At 44.5% G+C, this 17,586-nt stretch overlaps 1 protein-coding gene across 1 annotated transcript; it reads left to right on the plus strand.

Moving 5' to 3' along the window:
• Window positions 1-434: 434 nt before the first annotated feature.
• Window positions 435-16,975, plus strand: LDAF1 (lipid droplet assembly factor 1). Its single transcript, XM_058569908.1, has 5 exons — window positions 435-531; window positions 2,965-3,164; window positions 9,899-10,067; window positions 11,886-12,024; window positions 16,035-16,975. The coding sequence occupies exons 2-5, from the start codon at window positions 3,069-3,071 to the stop codon at window positions 16,114-16,116; spliced, it is 486 nt and encodes a 161-aa protein (XP_058425891.1). The 5' UTR covers window positions 435-531; window positions 2,965-3,068; the 3' UTR covers window positions 16,117-16,975.
• The last annotated feature ends 611 nt before the right edge of the window (window positions 16,976-17,586 follow it).

Here is a 17,586-nt window from a genome sequence, read left to right on the forward strand (position 1 = left end):
CAGGGGGCTGGCCCCCGCCACGTGCATTTTTAAAGCTTCCAGTCAAGCAGGTTACCTCATCACTTGTGAGTCCTGAACTCCACAGATGCTTCCAGAAGAGTTGGTTCAGGGTATTTAGGCAGGGGAATCCCTATGACCCTGCTAAAACCCCTTCTCAGCCGCCAGTCCACCTGTCTCAGAGGTGTCCCGAGCACTCCTCTGCAAGCCAACAGTGCAAGAAGGACGTCTGAGCCTGTTTCCTCAAGGCTCCTCATTCCGGGCGTGGCTCTGAAAGGCTGAGGGAGATGCCGCTTCACAGAAGGCGCGGCGCGGCGGCTGGGCGCGCCTTCGGCGGATCCTTCCGGCCGGGGGCGGGGCGATCGAGCGGAGCGAAGCAGAGGGGCGGGGCGGCGGGCGGAGGAAGGCGGGGCGGGGAAGGGGAAGCAGGCTGCCACTGCCACTCCCGCCCCGCCGCGCGTGTCTTCCTCGTCCTGCTCCTTTTCCTCCCTCCGCTCCCCTGCAGACGCCGGTCTGCGCGCCCTCCAGCACCAGGTGAGAGCTCGCAGCTTGGGCCCGGGGGTACGGGGTGCCCCGGCGGTCTAGAGCCCCTCCCGGGCCGGGCAAATGGAGGAGCGCGGGGACGGTGGGTTGAGAGGGCAAGCGGTTTACTAATGAGGGGCGTCTCATCCCCTCGAGCCCCTGGGACGGGCTGAGAACGCGCACACACACGCATACACACACACGTGCGCACGCGCGCACACCTGCCACTAGATTTGGTAAAAGGGTTGCCAGCCCCATCCCACACCCAGACCCTGCCCCTTCTTGGGAAACCTGGTTGGGGTGTCTCCAAACCCCCCCCTCAGGATTATTGAAAACGAGTGCCTCCCCCCGGGTCCCTCTTCTCTACCGAGGACCCCCTCCCGCGTCACTGCAGAGAGGGGAGCTCCAAGCACCAAAGGTGGATTCTTTTCCCCAAATTAATGACAGGGTCGTCGACTTCCTCCAAGCTTCCATTTCTCAGTCTCGGCGTTCTCTCGGGCGCGGAGCCCCCTCTCCACCTGCATCATCCCCCTTCCCCCTCCCCTTGGATCCCAAGAAACTGGGCGCCCCCCGCCCCCTTGCGTCTTGGAAGGCTGAATGACTGGAACCATATGGGGAGCGGGAGGCTTGGGTAGGCCCGAGGCGCCCCGCAGTTCCCTTCCGCCGGCTTGAGATGCGACCCCTCCTCCTCCCAGCTGGAACGTTTGGGGTAGCCGTTTACCCCCAGGAGGGGCGGGGGTGGAAGAGCCGGAGGTGTTTTGGGGGCCGGTTGGCCGGTGATCTCTCTGTTCGGCGCGGAGAAGGCGGGGGCAGAGCAGTGGGGCGGGGGGGAACACACTGGTGGGCTGCACGGGCTTAACGGGTTGTCGCCTTCCCTCCTCCGGAGACTTCTCAGTGCCTGGGAGACACCCTCCGAGGAGTGAGTGACAAGGGGGTCTGGGGATTGGTGGCCAGGTGGGTGCATTTGACGGCTGGGGAGCGGGAGAGATGGCATTCTACCCACTCTCGCCCCCGTCGGACTCCCCAAACCGATCCGGGTGGCCCCTGGGTTTCCCAGGCCTCAGGAGACCCATAAGGGGAGCTGGGCTTGTTTCTGCCGGTTGCAGAGATGAGATTAGGGAGCTGAGTGCTGGGAACATCCCAAATTCAAGATCTGTGCCAAATGCAGCTTCATACACAGGATATGGGGTGGAGGGGTAAGTCCTCTGTTCCAAGGGGTTCTGTTTCACAAAAGGGATTGCAGCAGAGGATCTCTAGCCGGGCTGATTAAAACGTGCTTTATAATTTGTTTACTAGACTCCATGATGTTAGTAGATAACCTCCCCAACTCATAATTAGTATGTGGGATATTCAATATGGTAAATAAATGTGAGCGTCTCTCAGTTAATTTTGTCCACTGTAACAGAATCTTTTAGGCATTTGTACTACAGGTCAGGAGGTCAGTTGTAAGGAAGAAATGGAGAAGATATCTCTGTGTCCAGCCCTACAGTGGTTGTTTTGGGAAATATAAAGTAGGAACGATGTATTTGTTTATATGAAAATCCAAGAAGGGTTAAAAAAAATAGATATCTAATTTAACAAATTGCTTTTATTAAAAATAAATACTTATGTGAGATTGGGACAGTCCTGGAAATTCCAGGCTGTTGTGTCACAGAGTGTAATTGTGGCAAGCTCTGCTCCTGAGACACCTCTCTCCTTAAGGGGAAGAGAGTTACACAGAAATAAATAGAGAATGATTTATGGCACAGTGCAATTGGGAGCCAACCTGTTTAGTGTGGGTGTACGTAAGGAAATCGGCCACCATCACTGTTGTTTGAGGAAGGCTTTCTGGAAAAAACAAAAAGACAATAGGATTTAAAATAGTGTATTCAGCTTTCTTGCTTTATTCTATATTCTTTTCAGCATTTTGTCAGGCTAAAAAAATATACATAAACTCTCAGAGATAATACCATTAACGTTTTGTTGTGTGTCCTGAATCTTTTACTATAGGATATACACATAAAATATGTATGTTTATGTAACCATATGGAGTAGTTTCTAATTTTTTTTCACTTATCATGGACACATTTTCATGACACTAAGTAGCCGCATTATCATTTTAATGATTGTACAATAGTCCATTATATGAATTTATCATTATTAAACCAATTTCCTGCTAGTGGACAGTTAACTTCTTTTATTGTTTTGCTATTTATTATATATTATAAACAGGGATGCACTGCCCATCCTTTTGATACATTTTGATGTACTTGTTTGATTATTTCCTTCAGATTCCTCAAAAATAAACTGTTCGATCAAGGTGTGTGCAATTTGAGATGTTGGTAGATATTGCCAAGTTACCCTCCATTTGCCCGCCCGCCATCAGTGTGTGAGGATAGTAGAAGCTGTCGTTGGGTTAGTTGGGTGAAATCACTAATGGTTTAAGAAACTTTTTGTTTCCTCCAGTGACAGCGAGAGACAGGCTGACATGAGAGATTCGGCTGTGCCCTGCACTAGAGAGCTTACTGGTAGAAGAATTAATCCCTGAAGAGACTGAAGTGAGTTTCAGGATGGCGAAAGAGGAGCCCCCGAGTATCTCAAAGGACTTGCAGGAGCTGCAAAGGAAGCTGTCTTTGTTGATAGAATCCATCCAGAATAACTCGGAGGTACGTTTCCAGTCAGTATGTATAATGGAAAAATCCCAAAATAACACTAGCTTGAACAACATGTAAAACTATTTCTCTCTTAAGTAGAAGAAATTTGGAGGTAAGTCAGGAATCTTTCAGGCTCACTACCCTACCATGTCTAAATTGTGACCTTCAAACTCATCGTTCAAGATGGCTGCTAGAGCATCTGCCATTGTATCCATATTCCAGGCAATAGGATGGAAGAGAGAGGGAAGAAAGGCTTGCAAGCCACCTCCAGTTTAAGGCGAGTTCCTGGAAGTCAAACACACAGCACTTCCAATTACATCTCATAGACCAAAATTTAGTTGGGTGACCACCCCTAGCAGCAAATGCAATTCTTTAGCTGGATATAGAGTGGAGAATCTCAGTCTGTGCAACAGATACCATTCTTTTTTAGTTTTGTTGTTAATTTTGGTTTATCTGTTACCCTGAAAATGACAGGCCAAAGCCTGCCTTAAGATTTGAATCCAGTGTTCCACTAGAAACCCAGTGTCCAATAGAAATATGGTGTGAGCCACATAGGTAATTTAAGATTTTCTAGTAGCCACATTTAAAAAGTGAAAAGTAGCAAGTGAAATTAATTTTAATAATGTATTTATTTAACCTAATAATCTAAAATATTATTTCAACATGTAATCATTATAAAAAATTAATGAAAAAATTTACTGAGATTTTTACATTCTTTTTTGTCCTAAGTCTTTGGAGTCCAGTGTGTATTTTACACTTACAGTGTAAATGTACTTACAGTACATTTCAGTTTGAACTAGCCACTTTTCAGGTGTTGAACAGCCATTCAGTGGTGGTAGGACTTGAGATAGTATATTCCCCTTTAACTTGCATGTTTATCTTTATTTCTTTCTTCTCTATGCCTTTCAGCGTTTGTCAGGGAAAAAAATAACAGCTCTCAGAGATAATATTATTAACATGTTGTTGTATGTCCTTCTACAATTTTTGCCTGTGTGGTATATCCCTAAATGTACATATGTATAAATAGCAAAATGAACTGTTTTGGGATCTATTTTTTTGTATTGGACAGCACAGTTCCACTAGGATCTATTTGAAGAGAGACCACTTTTCGGTCTAGAGCAAAAGACTCTATAGAGAACTTTTTCTGGACTCGTCCCAAAATGCCTCTGGCGCTCTGTGGATTTAGCGAGCTATTTTTAAATTGGACAAGCAGCTTTCTAGTCAGCAGGCTGAGACTCTTGTTACTGAAAGTTCGCTCGGTAAGAAAGGTCCTCATGCCCATCTGCATGTACACTTGATTCTTTCATTCACGGTGGTTCCGTTCTATAAAGTCACCTCAAACACCGAATTAGCAAACAGTGAGCCACTGCTGCTAGAGGAAATACAGGATTAGGTTCTGGCAAACTTCCGGTCACAACATTTTCATCACCCGATCAATACATAACCTTTTATGTGTATTTATGTGTTTTATATGTGTTTCTGTTTTAAAGACACCTTATTTAATATATATTGTTGATTCACTAACATTGAACTCATGGCCAACTCATTCACTATAACTCTTGCCTGAATGAAGCTTATCTAACACATGTATTGTCTCTGTAACGTACATCCCAGCGTTCTTACACTTAGAAGCACTAGACAGTACTTTTCACATGGGTGCCTTTTTAAATGGCGAAATCATCAACAAAAAACATAAAAATGCAGAGCCAGGCTGGTGGCATAGCGGTTAAGTTCGAGCACTCCGCTTCAGGGGCTTGGGGTTTGTGGGTTCGGACCCCCGGTGCAGACCTACACACTGCTTATCAAGCCATGCTGTGGCGGCATCCCATATAAAGTAGAGGAAGATGGGCATGGATGTTAGCCCAGGGCCAATCTTCCTCAGCACAAAAGAGGAGGATTGGCAATAGATGTTAGCTCAGGGCTAATCTTCCTCAAAAAAAAAATGAATAAATAAAAATGTGGAAAAGGTGGTGCTAAATACACCACGAAAAAGACAGTTGTTTAAAGAGCTGAAACAAGAAGGCAAATTGTCACCGAGTTGGATCTCAGCTGGAAATGTGTGTGTCAGGTGACTCAAGTTTTTCAGTGCTGTGCGCGTGTCCAAGAAAGCACTGCAAGTGTTGATTTTGGAGTTACAAATCAATTTTAGTGAGTAGGCGAATCCGCAAATGTGGAATCTGCAAATAATAGGAATTGACTGGGTATTAATTAACCTTGGTTGAGCACTTACTATATGCCAAGCACTGTGCTAGGCATTTGGGATGTCTTCACTTAATATTCATATCTACCTTCTGAAGTAGGCATTTCAAAGCATATGAACTCTGGCTTCTTGGCATTTCTTTACTTCTTCATCTTAGATCCTCAGCCATGGTCATTGGAATAGATCTGAACTAGATAACTTCCAGGCCAGCCAACTCACAGAATGATGGGACAGATTATCAGTTGGCTTAGTCCTGAGGTAGAGTAGTTTCTTTTCAAATTTTTTATTGTATTAATTGAATTAATATGAATTGTATTAACTCAGTAGAGTAATGTTGGAGGAAAAAGGAAAACAATTCACCTGTAAACCCATCACTAAAAAATCCTGTGGTGGTGATTATTATTATCATTATTAGTATTATTATTAGGCCCATTCAGCATGTAATTTTTATATATGTTGGTTATAATTATGGCAGATGTAGTTCTGTATTTTTATTTTTGCTTGATATTATATATTGGTGTTTTTCCATATTGAAGCGTAGGTCTTCAGAATGATTGCTTTTCTTGGTAGTAGAACCTTCCATCAGATTGACATACTGTAATTTACATAGCCATCCCCTTGTTTCTGGGATATTTAGATGATGTCTTTCCCCCAAGTAATTTTTAACCTTTACTCAGAGTTAATAAGCCCTTTGAATTCCAGATAAGAGTAGATGGCTTCCAGATGGAGTTTGTGAAACAAACTCTTCTAGGAAGCCTCTGGAATGTCAAGTTTTAGTGGTCTTACTTTTAGACTTAGAGAGTCAGAAACCTGCTCAAAATAGCTTAAGTAAACAAACAGATGGTGGCACCTGCCAGGACTTTTGGGACCCTGCCAGGACTTTTGGGAAATGTAAGACTATCTTACAAGCCATGGGCAGGAAGTTTCTTCTTACCTAATTTTTCCTGTGTATCTGCTTCATTCTCTTCTCTCTGCAGCCTGGCTTCCTTGGCTCTTCCATTCATGTGAGCAGACATGATTGTCCAGGCTAGCGCTTTCAACTCCCCATGTCTCCCTCAGCTCCCAGCTGAAGCCCTCTGAGGGACCTGGTTTGGGACGGCCTGATTCCTAGGAGCAAGAATCGCTTGACCAAGTCACCTATGGCCAGGGAGGTGGCAGCTGGGCTGGGGCTTTTCATTTCGTTGATATAAACACGGCCTCAAGGGCCTACCCCTGCTGTGGGAGGGGGCCATTTTCAGAGAGGAGGGGAGAGAGGTGGAGCATGGGCTGGGCAGATGCCCCCATGGTGTCTCCTTATGTGGATTATCTGGGACAAAATAGTTTTGCTCCCATCCTGGACCTTTCCTTCCGTAAAGGATGTCTTCTAACTATGACCCCAGGCACCTTTGTGCCAACCCTGAATCATACACCAGTGGGCACCCAGGGACTGTAAGCTGGGAGAAACTGTCACACAGCACCTTGGACTTGTCATTACCGGTGGTTTTAAATAATCCTGACCCCTTGCCCTCCTCCCCTTTGGTAGTAGGGAATAATGGACGCTGATTATCTTTCACATTCTAACACCAGGGAATTGGCTTATCTTCTGAATAGTCACAGATGGAGACTTCCTGTCCTTAAATACTGGCCACGTTGCTCCTACTTTGGAACCTCCCATACTCGTGTGCATTTTAAAATAAATCACCTTTGTCTGACCTTGGGCAAGTCACTTAGGCTCATTATATTTCCATTTCCTTGTCTCTAAAATAAGCAATAAAGCCAGGCTCATAGGTTTGTTGTGAGGATGATCTCAGATGCTGTTTGAAAAGGCTTCAGCACAGAGCCTGGCACATAATGGTGGCAGTCTGTCCCAGCCTGGCGTTCCTGGGCCCTTCAGCACAGTACGGTACGTGTAAAATCTAGGCTGGATAACCTGCGCCCACTTCCAGGATGGGATGGAAAATCACAGTGCATGTTACGCTCTCCCACTTTCCATTCTCCCATTGTGTCTCCTTCTGTTGCCAGGAGAATGAAAAGTTAATTGCTGTGTTCTAATCCCCTGAATTTAAATAATGTTAAGTTGTTCCTTGTTACCTACCTTGGAGCATTGTAGGGAGAAATAAATGAGGAAATAACATTGAAAGCACTTAAAAAAGTGCTTGGCACAGGAGTATTTAATGAACATTTTCCTTTTTTTGGGCATAACTGAATCGTGTCCTCCCCTTCTGTGACTGACTGGCCCCAGCAGGGCCATACTTTCTGGGGGAAGACAATTGCTGGGCTTAACTACCCGCATCTTCAAATGGTCTCTCTGCGTATCTGAATGACTTTGTATTTTATGGGTATAGGGCCCAGACTTAGAGGAGGCTAAGAAAAAAGCAGATTCCTTAAGGACTGGAAGTAGAACATTCCTGCTTTTCTCCTCTTGGATCCCCATGCCAAACTGTCCCCAAGTCCTGTTGACTTTTCTCTTGTCATACACTTTCATACTGCGTCTCCTCCTCCTCTTCCCTCCCTGCCATCAGCCTAGATTTGGCTGGCTGGTTTCCTGCAAATCCTCCTGATTGCCTCTTGCACATGACTGCCAGGTTCACCTTTCTTAAATTATTACTTTGATTATATCATAGTCCCTCTCAAATGCCAGCGGTTTGCTTCCTGGCTTTTTTCTAGATAAGGTTTAATGAAGTTTAAAAAACTTATTTGAAACATACCAAACTTATTTGAAGTGTAATTAAAAATTTTCCAATGACTGAATCAAATATCAGTTTTTAAATTACAATTAAAATTAAATCAGAAATCCTGTTCATCGGTCACACTAGCCACATTTCAAGCGCTCAGTGGCCACATGTGGCTACTGTGCTGGACTGTCAGGGTGTAAACTCCTAAGCCTGGCATGCTGGTGTTCCAGCCTCATCTGCTTCTCCCCACTGTGGGACTGGGTCTCTTGATTATAAGGATCAGAGAGAAGAGTTCAGTCTGTCAGATGACAGCGTGGTGGTTTACTACGGATCCACATGGACTAGAGCTAGAAAGCAGTCGAGACCTGAGACAGCTCTGGGGACCAGCCCCACTCCCGTGGCCCCTCTGCCTCTCTCTCACCTTCAGCCGCCCTAACAGGAGAATCTCACTGTTTTCTCATCTTAGAGTATCTGAGATGGGCAGTCTCAGCTTACAGGTGATTCCTGGTACAGTCACCTCTGGCTAGAGAAACTGAATAGCCACATCTTTTGTCAGAAAGGAGTCTTGGAGGCAGTGTAGCCAGTGGACTTTGTGCCATTTTTTGGCCTGGCAGGAAGTGAAATTTGTCATGCCTCTAGAGTTCCCCCCAGGAGGCAAGGCCGAGGCCCCAAGACCAGTGGTGGTGACTTCTTGGAACAGTGCTTTTCTATTTCTGTGGGGTGCACCCTGTGCTTTGGTCACTGTCAACATAAACTACAAAACCCTCCTGCCTTCCAGCTTGCCCCCAAATTCCCACCATTTGAATCACTTGGGTGAACAGCTGTTTCTAGGAGGCACATGTGTTTTGGGTCGTGGCACCTGTGATCACTGTGGCTTGAATTACATCTTCGTTTCAACCGCTGGCCTACAAGGCCCTGAGGACTGAGACACAGGAAGGACGAGTTTTGATGGGGGAAAAGTTCTGAAATGATGGAACCTTTCAAGGGATCAGGAATTAGCATGCCAGTACCGAAGAGAGAGACAGCATGGGGCCTAAGAAGAGGGGGAAAGCCTATCCTTGTGGGGTGCCCAGGGCCAGCTTTGCATTAAAGCCGTCATCCTACACTGAGCCAGATCCAAAAACCTTTTTTGCCTGGTGAAGGAAAATACTTATTAATGCAGCATAAGTTTGCAGTAGTCATCAGGCTATGACCCAACCGTGGTATCCACGTTGATGACATAGCATTTTTTCCTAATGAGGTGGCAGCCATCGCAAGCATTTGACATTTAGAGTGAAAAGATTTCGCTTTAAATGCCTAGATTTTGCATCTGGGAAGCTGTGTGACTCTAGACGAGTCATGTAGTCCCATTGTTTCTCAGACTTTACTGTGTGTTCAAATCACCTGGGGGCCTCGTTAAAAAGCAGAATTTCATTCAGCAGTTCTGGGGCAGGGCCCGAGATGCTGCATTTCTGACAAGCTCCCAGGTGATGCCAAGTAGCTAGGATCTAACCTTTCTCTGCCCCAGTGGCCTCAACTATGAAAACCTGAGCTGTGAAGTAGGAGGCAAATTGTATGTACGTTGCATCAATGCACACATATGCTGAGAGTGTCTTCTGAGAGGGTGGGTGAAGCAGTAGAGCCGTGACTGAGTCTCTCCTCCTTTCGTAAGACTTGAGGTTGGGTGGAGCCCTCAAACTTGCCATCTGTCCATAGCTGCCTTAAGTTGTTGCCAGGGTGACTCATGTCTTGGGAGGATTGTTATCATTGACTTCTTACCTATGAGCCTTCCAACTCTACAACTTCTGGTTATACTTTCTGCAGCTCGGGTGGGTCCATCAACTTGGGATTCACACATGGCATTCAATCTTTGTTCAATCTTTGTTCAATGCCTTGTTCTCCTTTGCCCACAGGTGGTAGCCCTTATGAAGTCTCCAGTGGGGCAGTACCTGGACAGGCATCCTTTTGTGACTCTCACCCTGCTGGTGTTTGCTGCTATGTCGGCCATTCCTGTTGGGCTCTTCCTGCTCCTCGTGGTGCTTACCTTCCTGGCCGCTTTTGTGGGAGTCATATTACTGGAAGGTATCCTGCTCAGTTATTCATCCCCTTGGAAAATGACTCAGTCGGGAGGACAGTATTTATTGGCATCTGCCACTCTTGTCAAAAGGTCCTGTTCTTGTCAAAATCACGTCGACCAAGGCAGCTTGTCAGAGTACGTAAAACATGGACTCAGTCCACATTAGAATCCCATCTCCACCAGTGTGTTTTTGGACAAGTTATTTACCCTCTCTGAGCCTCAACTTCCTCATATGTAAAATGGGGATATAGTAATACTATCACAAGGGGTTGTTTTGAGGATTGAACCTTACAGTTCTGTAATGTACTTAGCACAATCCACGGCACAGAGTTACTTCTCCGTGAATGCTAATTGTTATCTTTGAACAGGCCATTCACTCCACAGCTAGGTATTGAGCACTTGTTGCAGCCAGGTGCCTTGCTAGGTACTGAGGTGCCCCCTTCTCCACCTTTCCTCCTGAAGTCTCACTGCCAACTTTCAACTTCTCCCTGTTTGCTAAGTTAAAATTACTGAGAAAGCAAATCTGATTGGCTCAATTTGCCCTTTCAAGTCAGATCACAAACCACAAGATACTGGCCAAAGAGATGGTTGCCATCCAGTCAGGTGGTCGATCACCTCTGGCCCATTCTGTGGCTTCCCAGAACTAAGAGCACCCAGGGTTGTTTCCCTGCCCAGGGGACTGTGAACCAGGCAATTTACATCTGAAGGAGAAGGTGAGTATGGTAGGTGGATGAGCCAAATACAGCCTGGCAGAGTGGTGGTTCTGTGATGGATAGATGGGTGAATGGGTGAATGAGTACAATAACAAAAGTAAATTTAGAGAGAAAGAAGGGAGCCACTACATTTTGGTGGTATCATGCAAGGCTTTAGAGAAGACAGGACTTTAAAGATGTGTAAAAACTTTGTCTCAGGGTGGGCAAGGAAGGGCTTTCTAGACAGAAGGAACAGCATTTGCAAAGCCTTTAGAGCAATGGTTCTCAAACTTGAGTGTGCATAAGTCTTACTTGCTTTTTGAAAATGCGGACTTCCAGGCCTCATCCAGAGATTATTTAGTAGGTCTGGAGTGGAATCCTAAAATCTGAATTTTTTTTTTTTTTATGAGGAAGATCAGCCCTGAGCTAACATCCATGCCAATCCTCCTCTTTTTGCTGAGGAAAACTGGCCCTGAGCTAATATCTATTGCCAATCCTCCCCCTTTTTCTCCCCAAAGCCCCAGTAGATAGTTGTATGTCATAGCTGCACATCCTTCTAGTTGCTGTATGTGCGACGCCGCCTCAGCGTGGCCAGACGAGCAGTGTGTTGGTGTGCGCCCGGGATCCGAACCCGGGCCACCAGCAGCGGAGCGCACACACCCAACCGCTAAGCCACGGGGCCGGCCCCCCAAAATCTGAATTTTTAACAAGCCTCCCTGATGCATCTGATTCTGACATTGTGGTTGTTGGCTATACTTTGGAAAAACACTGATCTAGAATTTTGTAAATCTCTATGAAAAGGCAGCTCATCCATTTATGTTGTCTGCTTTCCTTCCTTTCCAAGGTCCATCCCTGAAACTGTTACTGTGGCCATGGGGATGGAGTACTGGGCTATCTGACCACTCCCAAGGCGAGGGGAAAGATATGGGCAATGCACCGCTTGCCTTGCAGTCATGCCCACTCGGGTGATTAGATCACCTCCTTTTTAAGTGATACTGGAAATCTGGGTTTTTATGGGAAATCTCCTCACTTAAGAAATCTGACTTAACTGTCATTGTAAACACAGTGGCCCAGTGTCCGGCAGCTTTCAACCTGTTTTAGATGAGTCCTTCTAATCGTGCTCTCCCCTAGGACTGGTCATCTCTGTGGGCAGCCTCTCACTGCTTTGTGTCCTCTGTGGCTTGGGCTTCATGTCGCTCATCATATCGGGGACAATCATAGTGTCCTACATGGTGGTCTCCAGCCTCGTCAACTACTGGTTTTCTCCCAGGTAAATACATGTCAATGCAATGATTTAGTCTTTACCATTTGGGGAGATTTTCACAAATAATACCCTAAGTCTGGTCAGTGTCTAGAAGCAAAATTGTAAGAAGCGGGTGTTCCTCGTAGTTCTCCATACACATCAGACATCAAATGGGAAGTGACAATGGAGTTTCAAAGAAAAAAATTGGTATGGTCATTTGCCATGCATGATAACTTATTTTGTTGTCATGGCAACTCTATGATGTAGTTATCATTGATTCTTTTTAAAAGATGTCCATTAAATTTACAAAAACTCAAGATATTTTTCTTGGGGAGGCGGGAGGAACAATGGGAGACCAATGAGCTACCATTCTCCTCAGCATGCGTGTACCCCAGGGTGGGATGGGAGCCATGAATCTGCTCCCCACAGTCTGGCTTGATCCTCTCTGCTCTTCAGAATGTGAATCTTGTGTTTGAACATATGGATTTTGTTCCTACATTATGGTTCTAAATGCCAGCTACTTCATCTGGGGCCTCCATTGAAGGAGCAGTGATCTATTTAAATGCTGGAGGGGAAACTAGCTGTGTTGAAATTACCGGAAGACAGTATGTCTGTCTATAACGAGCCGCCCTCTTTAAGAGGTTTTCAGAAGTGATTTTTTTTTTAAGCTTGATTTTTGTCATTTTGTCCTTGTTAATTTTAGAATCTGAGTCCAAGTGGAATGTGACTCCATTGTGCTTCATTTAAGCTCTTGCTGAATTGATGATAGTGGCTAATACCCATAGTGGCTAATACCCATCCAGCACTTGCTCTGCACCAGGGACTCCGTTATGTACTTTCCAGGCCTTGGCTCATGTAATCCTCACAAGCACCCTCCGAGGCAGGTACTAGCCCCATTCTATGATAAGAAAAATGAAGTCAAGTCCCAAAACAGTGAAGGGACTTATTAAATCCAGGTCAATTAACTCCAAAACTTCTTAACCAAGATATAAAATGACTCTAAAACAAGGATTGGTAAATAATTTCTGTAAAGGGCCAGACAGTAAATATTTCAGGCTTTACAGGCCATGTGGTCTCTGTTGCAACCACCCAGTTCTGCTGCTGTAGCATGAAAGCAACATAGAAAATAAGCGAAAAATGAGCGTGGCTGTGTTCCAATAAAACTTTATTTACGAAAACAGGCAGTAGGCTGGGCTTGGCCCAAGGACCCATGATTCACCAACACTTGTTCTAAAAGAACCGATGTCCTGAACTTTGTTTTTCTACAGAATAGCCCTTGAACTTCTTAGCAAAAAGTTACCCTGTTGTTACTTATATGTTGAAAAATAAAATGTGAAGTAGGTATAATTTAAGATCGCTCAGGAGTGGTTCTCGTAGGATTGCTGAATTGATATCCTTGGAGTTACATTCAATTTCTCATAAATTGTTTTGATCACTGTCAGTCTTAAAGGAGATAAAAGGAGAAATACTGACCTGTTTGGCTTATTGAGGCTAATACTTCTGAGCCAGAATTCCTCCCTGCCTCTAAACCCTGCTCAGCTGTACCACAGGAAGTCGCAAAATCTGAATACTTGTTTATCAATGAAGAGATTGAGAAAGATATACAAGATTTGTCCTTAATCTCTTTATCCTCCCCTGCTCCTCCCTGCCAATGAATGTGGACCCATTGTTTTCACTAGGGTAGTGGTTCTCAAGCTTTCTGTTCTCAGGACCCATTTTACCTTCTTAAAAATTATTGAGGCTTCCAAAGAGTTTTTATTTATGTGGTTTCAATGTATTGATAATTACTGTGTTGAAAATTATAATAGAAATTTGAAAAATATTATCATTTAAAAAGAACAATATTACCTATTGATATAAAAAACATAATTTTATGAAAAGTAACAATATTTTCCTATACAAAATGAAATGAGTGAGTGGAACTGTTTTACATTTTGCAAATATCTTCCACGTCTGCCTTCATAAAAGTCAGCTGGGTTCTCATTTGTGTATCTGCATTCCTTCCGTTGTGATTTGGTTTGGTTGCAGTATTTGAAGAAGACCCAGCCTCAGAAATGTGTGGTTCGAAAGGGGAGGAAGAGCTTTTTCAGATGACTGTGTGGATGTTCTTCTTTGATAGGAGACCAAAAATCGATGAGTGGTAGTTTCTTAAAGGTTGATTGAAATGTGAACTGTTTGTACTTTGTTATATTAAAATCCGCTGGTCTATCTTGTACTTTTATTAGATCTTTTCTCATGCATGATTTTGTAACTTCAAAATTACAAGTTTGTAGTTTTGAACTTTGGAGAATGTTAGTTCATTGAGTCTTGCAGATCTTCCAAATATACTGTAAAAAATTCTGCTTTCCTTTGTGAGAGAATGAGAGTGAAAAAGACATATAGTATGTTATCATTAAAATAGTTGACACCTGAAGTCCCCTGCACTAGTGGATTCTTTAAAACTCAAGAAACAGATAACTCCCTTGTTAAATGATCCAAAGCATAAGGGGAACAAAGAGCAACTATTCACTTTATTCCATGATGCAAATGGGATTTTGACACTAAAACAAAAGATAACACAACTAAAATTTTTAAAAAAGAAAAAAGGAAACAAAACTTATAAGATGATCTTACTTATGAAAATTGGCTAAACAGTCTTTTGAAGAAATACATTGACCTGCCTCCTATGATGATAAACTAGCTCCTGAGAAGGAAAGGCAAAGCTGCTTTGTTAGGGAGTCAGCAAGACCTTCCTGGCCTGCAGTTTGGGGGAAGTGGGGAGCCAGGGCAGCCTGTGTTGTTTGTAGAGCCACCACATCGTTTACCTCACATCACAGTCAGTCTCCCAAAGCAACCAGAACATGCCTAGCCTCCTCACATCTCTGCTTAAGAAGAGGTAAGGTTTCCTTCTTAGTTTTGTGTTATTAGGTAGGAATGCTTTGGGTGGTAAGTAATGAAAAACCTAAGTAGATACTAGCTTAAACAAATAGAGGTGTATTTTTATTGCATAACAAAAAGATGGAGATAGCCCAGGGCTGGTACAGCCACTTTGGCAGTGTCATCGGTGTATCAGGCAGCTTCTGCCTTTCTGCATTGCCATCCTTAGCCCATTGGTTTGTCACCTCATGGCCACAGGAAAGCTGCTGGGACTCAGGGTGTACTACTACAGTCAAGGCAGGATGAAGGGAGAAAAAAATGAGTCCTCCCTCACCAGTTGAGTCAGACCCTTATTATCAAGTGAGTGAAATCTTTCCTAGGACCTCTCCCCATCCTCCCCCAACTGACTTCCTTGGGTAGAATTTTGTCAGATGGCCACTCTAAGCACGAAGGGAGCCTGGGAAATGGTGTGTTCAGCTTTCTCAGCTTCTGTAGTATAAACCCACAAGGAGAAGGGCCTCGGGAGCGTGTGTTGGTCAGCCAACCTCTGGTGTGTGCCATAGTTTCCCATGGTGGGGTGTCAGTGATGGCAAGGCTATTTGAAATTCAAAGATCATCCATAGATCCAGTTAATATCAATACCTCCCCTCCCACTCCCTCTAATACCTCCCGCCACAGGAACTGAAAAAGACAGACCTATTTCTCTTCTTTTCCCCCCACCGCTTCCCTTCTGTTGACGATGTCAAGAAATGGTCAACGAATCAGAACCAGAAGATATGGGTCTGAATTCCAGCTCTGCCGTTTTTTAGCTGTGTGATCTTGAACAAGCTGTTTAACTTCTCTGTTCTCAGTTTTCTTTCATTGGTAAAATAGGGCTCCTCCTTGCTCTGCCTTTCACATTGGATTCTCATGAGCACACAGGCAATAATTGGGAAAAACGCAATATCCAAATTAGAGCAGGGGAAAGAAGTGATAATCCCCATCCCTAACTCAGTCATTTTCACCTCTTGTGCTCTCAGTGTTCTCATCTGTAAAATTGGTATAGCCCCAAATCTGATGTGGTTGCAAGAAGCGGCTAAATATAAACCAACAACAAATGTCATATATTTAGCTATGGACACTCTCAACGTTGCTCTTTAAAGATGCCCTAGAGCTAACCATTTCTTTTTGTTACCACACAGACCATTGACACAACAAAACTCTAGTGGCGACTGTCAGCTGGCTATGAAGTCCACAGACTTAGAGGGGTTCTACCAGGAATGACCGGCTGAACGGAACCAGAGCTTTTTGCCAAGCACCTCTGGAAGGCTGTTGGATCATACACAGCCCTCAGGATTGTGACTGAGAAGGGGGCCAGGTAGTCAAGCGCTCCTTGGAGGTGTCCTCTAGCCTTCTTCACTTGTTTGTAGGATCCTGCAGTGGCTACCTTGGGGATTTTGTTGCTCTTGTGTCAGTTCTGTGGGCTGATCCACCCTCACTTGGAGAGTCTGCAGAGAGCTGCGGTGGCTCATCAGCTCCTCCTGCCTCTCACCCCCTCCTCCCCAAAGATGCAGACTTGACCTTGGGAGGATCCTGAGCCTCTAGAGCCCAGCAGCTTGACCTCAAAGGCTTAGATCTTGTGTCCAAGGGCCCAATTTGGGGCAACTGTGGATTGTTTTTTCTTTTTCTTTCTTTTTTTTTTTTTAGAAACAAGAGAAGCTGTTTATTTCTTCACTCATTTGAAACAAGAGAACAAGACATGGGGGAAAAAAAATCCCAAACAGAGCAAGCTCTTCTGTGGTATTAGCTTTTTGTCAGGAAGAATAGCAACATTTGGCAGTAATGGCCTCTCAGACAAAGTTAGAAAATAGAATCCAAACTTAGCTTTATGGCCAAGAGCAATTTTTAAAAGTCTAAAGGTGTAGTTTCCACTGTTGAGTACTATTTCATGCTGTTACTCTTTTAAATATTTGCACTTGATACTTTTGTATTGTTTTAAAGAACTTGTCTTGTTAAGCCATTTCTTTAAAAAGTCTTATGAAAATGCTAATGGACTACAAAAATGTTAAAAAACCCTATGGGATTTCTCCTTCAGTGGTTTATTTGCTGTAACATTTCATTCAATAAATATTTATTTAGATAAGCTTTTGCTTTACTCTTTATTCCCTCCCTTTCTAGACATCAGACCTGCTTATTCCTTGTCTATTGATTTCATGGCAGATCCTGGGTAATATGGCTTTTTTAGTTGCTAGTCATAGACATTCACCTCAAAGTGGCTTAAAAGAGTAGGGGGTGGAGCAGGAGGGATTAATTTCATTGCACTAAAGAGCCAAGGGGTAGGTCTTCAGGCACTGCTGGATCCAGGGGCTCACGTGGTATCATTTGGTGTCTCTCTCCCTTCATCTCTCAGCACTGCTTTTCTCGGCATGAGGCGATTTTTTCAGGGAGGTCCTCCCCACGTGGAGGTCCCAGCAGCTCTGGTTTTACACCAGCCTTACAGTTAGCGCTCTGTATTAGGCAAGGAAGCTGCTCTTTTCTAGTAGTACCTACAGATATTCTGGGTTTGGCTCTGATTGGACAGACTTGGGTCATGAGAGCAACTCTGAACCAATCACAGTGATCAGGGGGATGGAATATGCTGATAGAGCAGGGCTGGGACATGCGTGCATTCAGGAACCAAGGGAGGGGGTATAGGTCAGCCCCACTGGTTCCACATCGAGTGGGGGTGCTGGGGTGCAGAGGGATGGGAGGGGG

The sequence above is a fragment of the Diceros bicornis genome, chromosome 26 (assembly GCF_020826845.1).
Source record: "Diceros bicornis minor isolate mBicDic1 chromosome 26, mDicBic1.mat.cur, whole genome shotgun sequence".
Classification (NCBI taxonomy): Eukaryota; Metazoa; Chordata; class Mammalia; order Perissodactyla; family Rhinocerotidae; genus Diceros; species Diceros bicornis.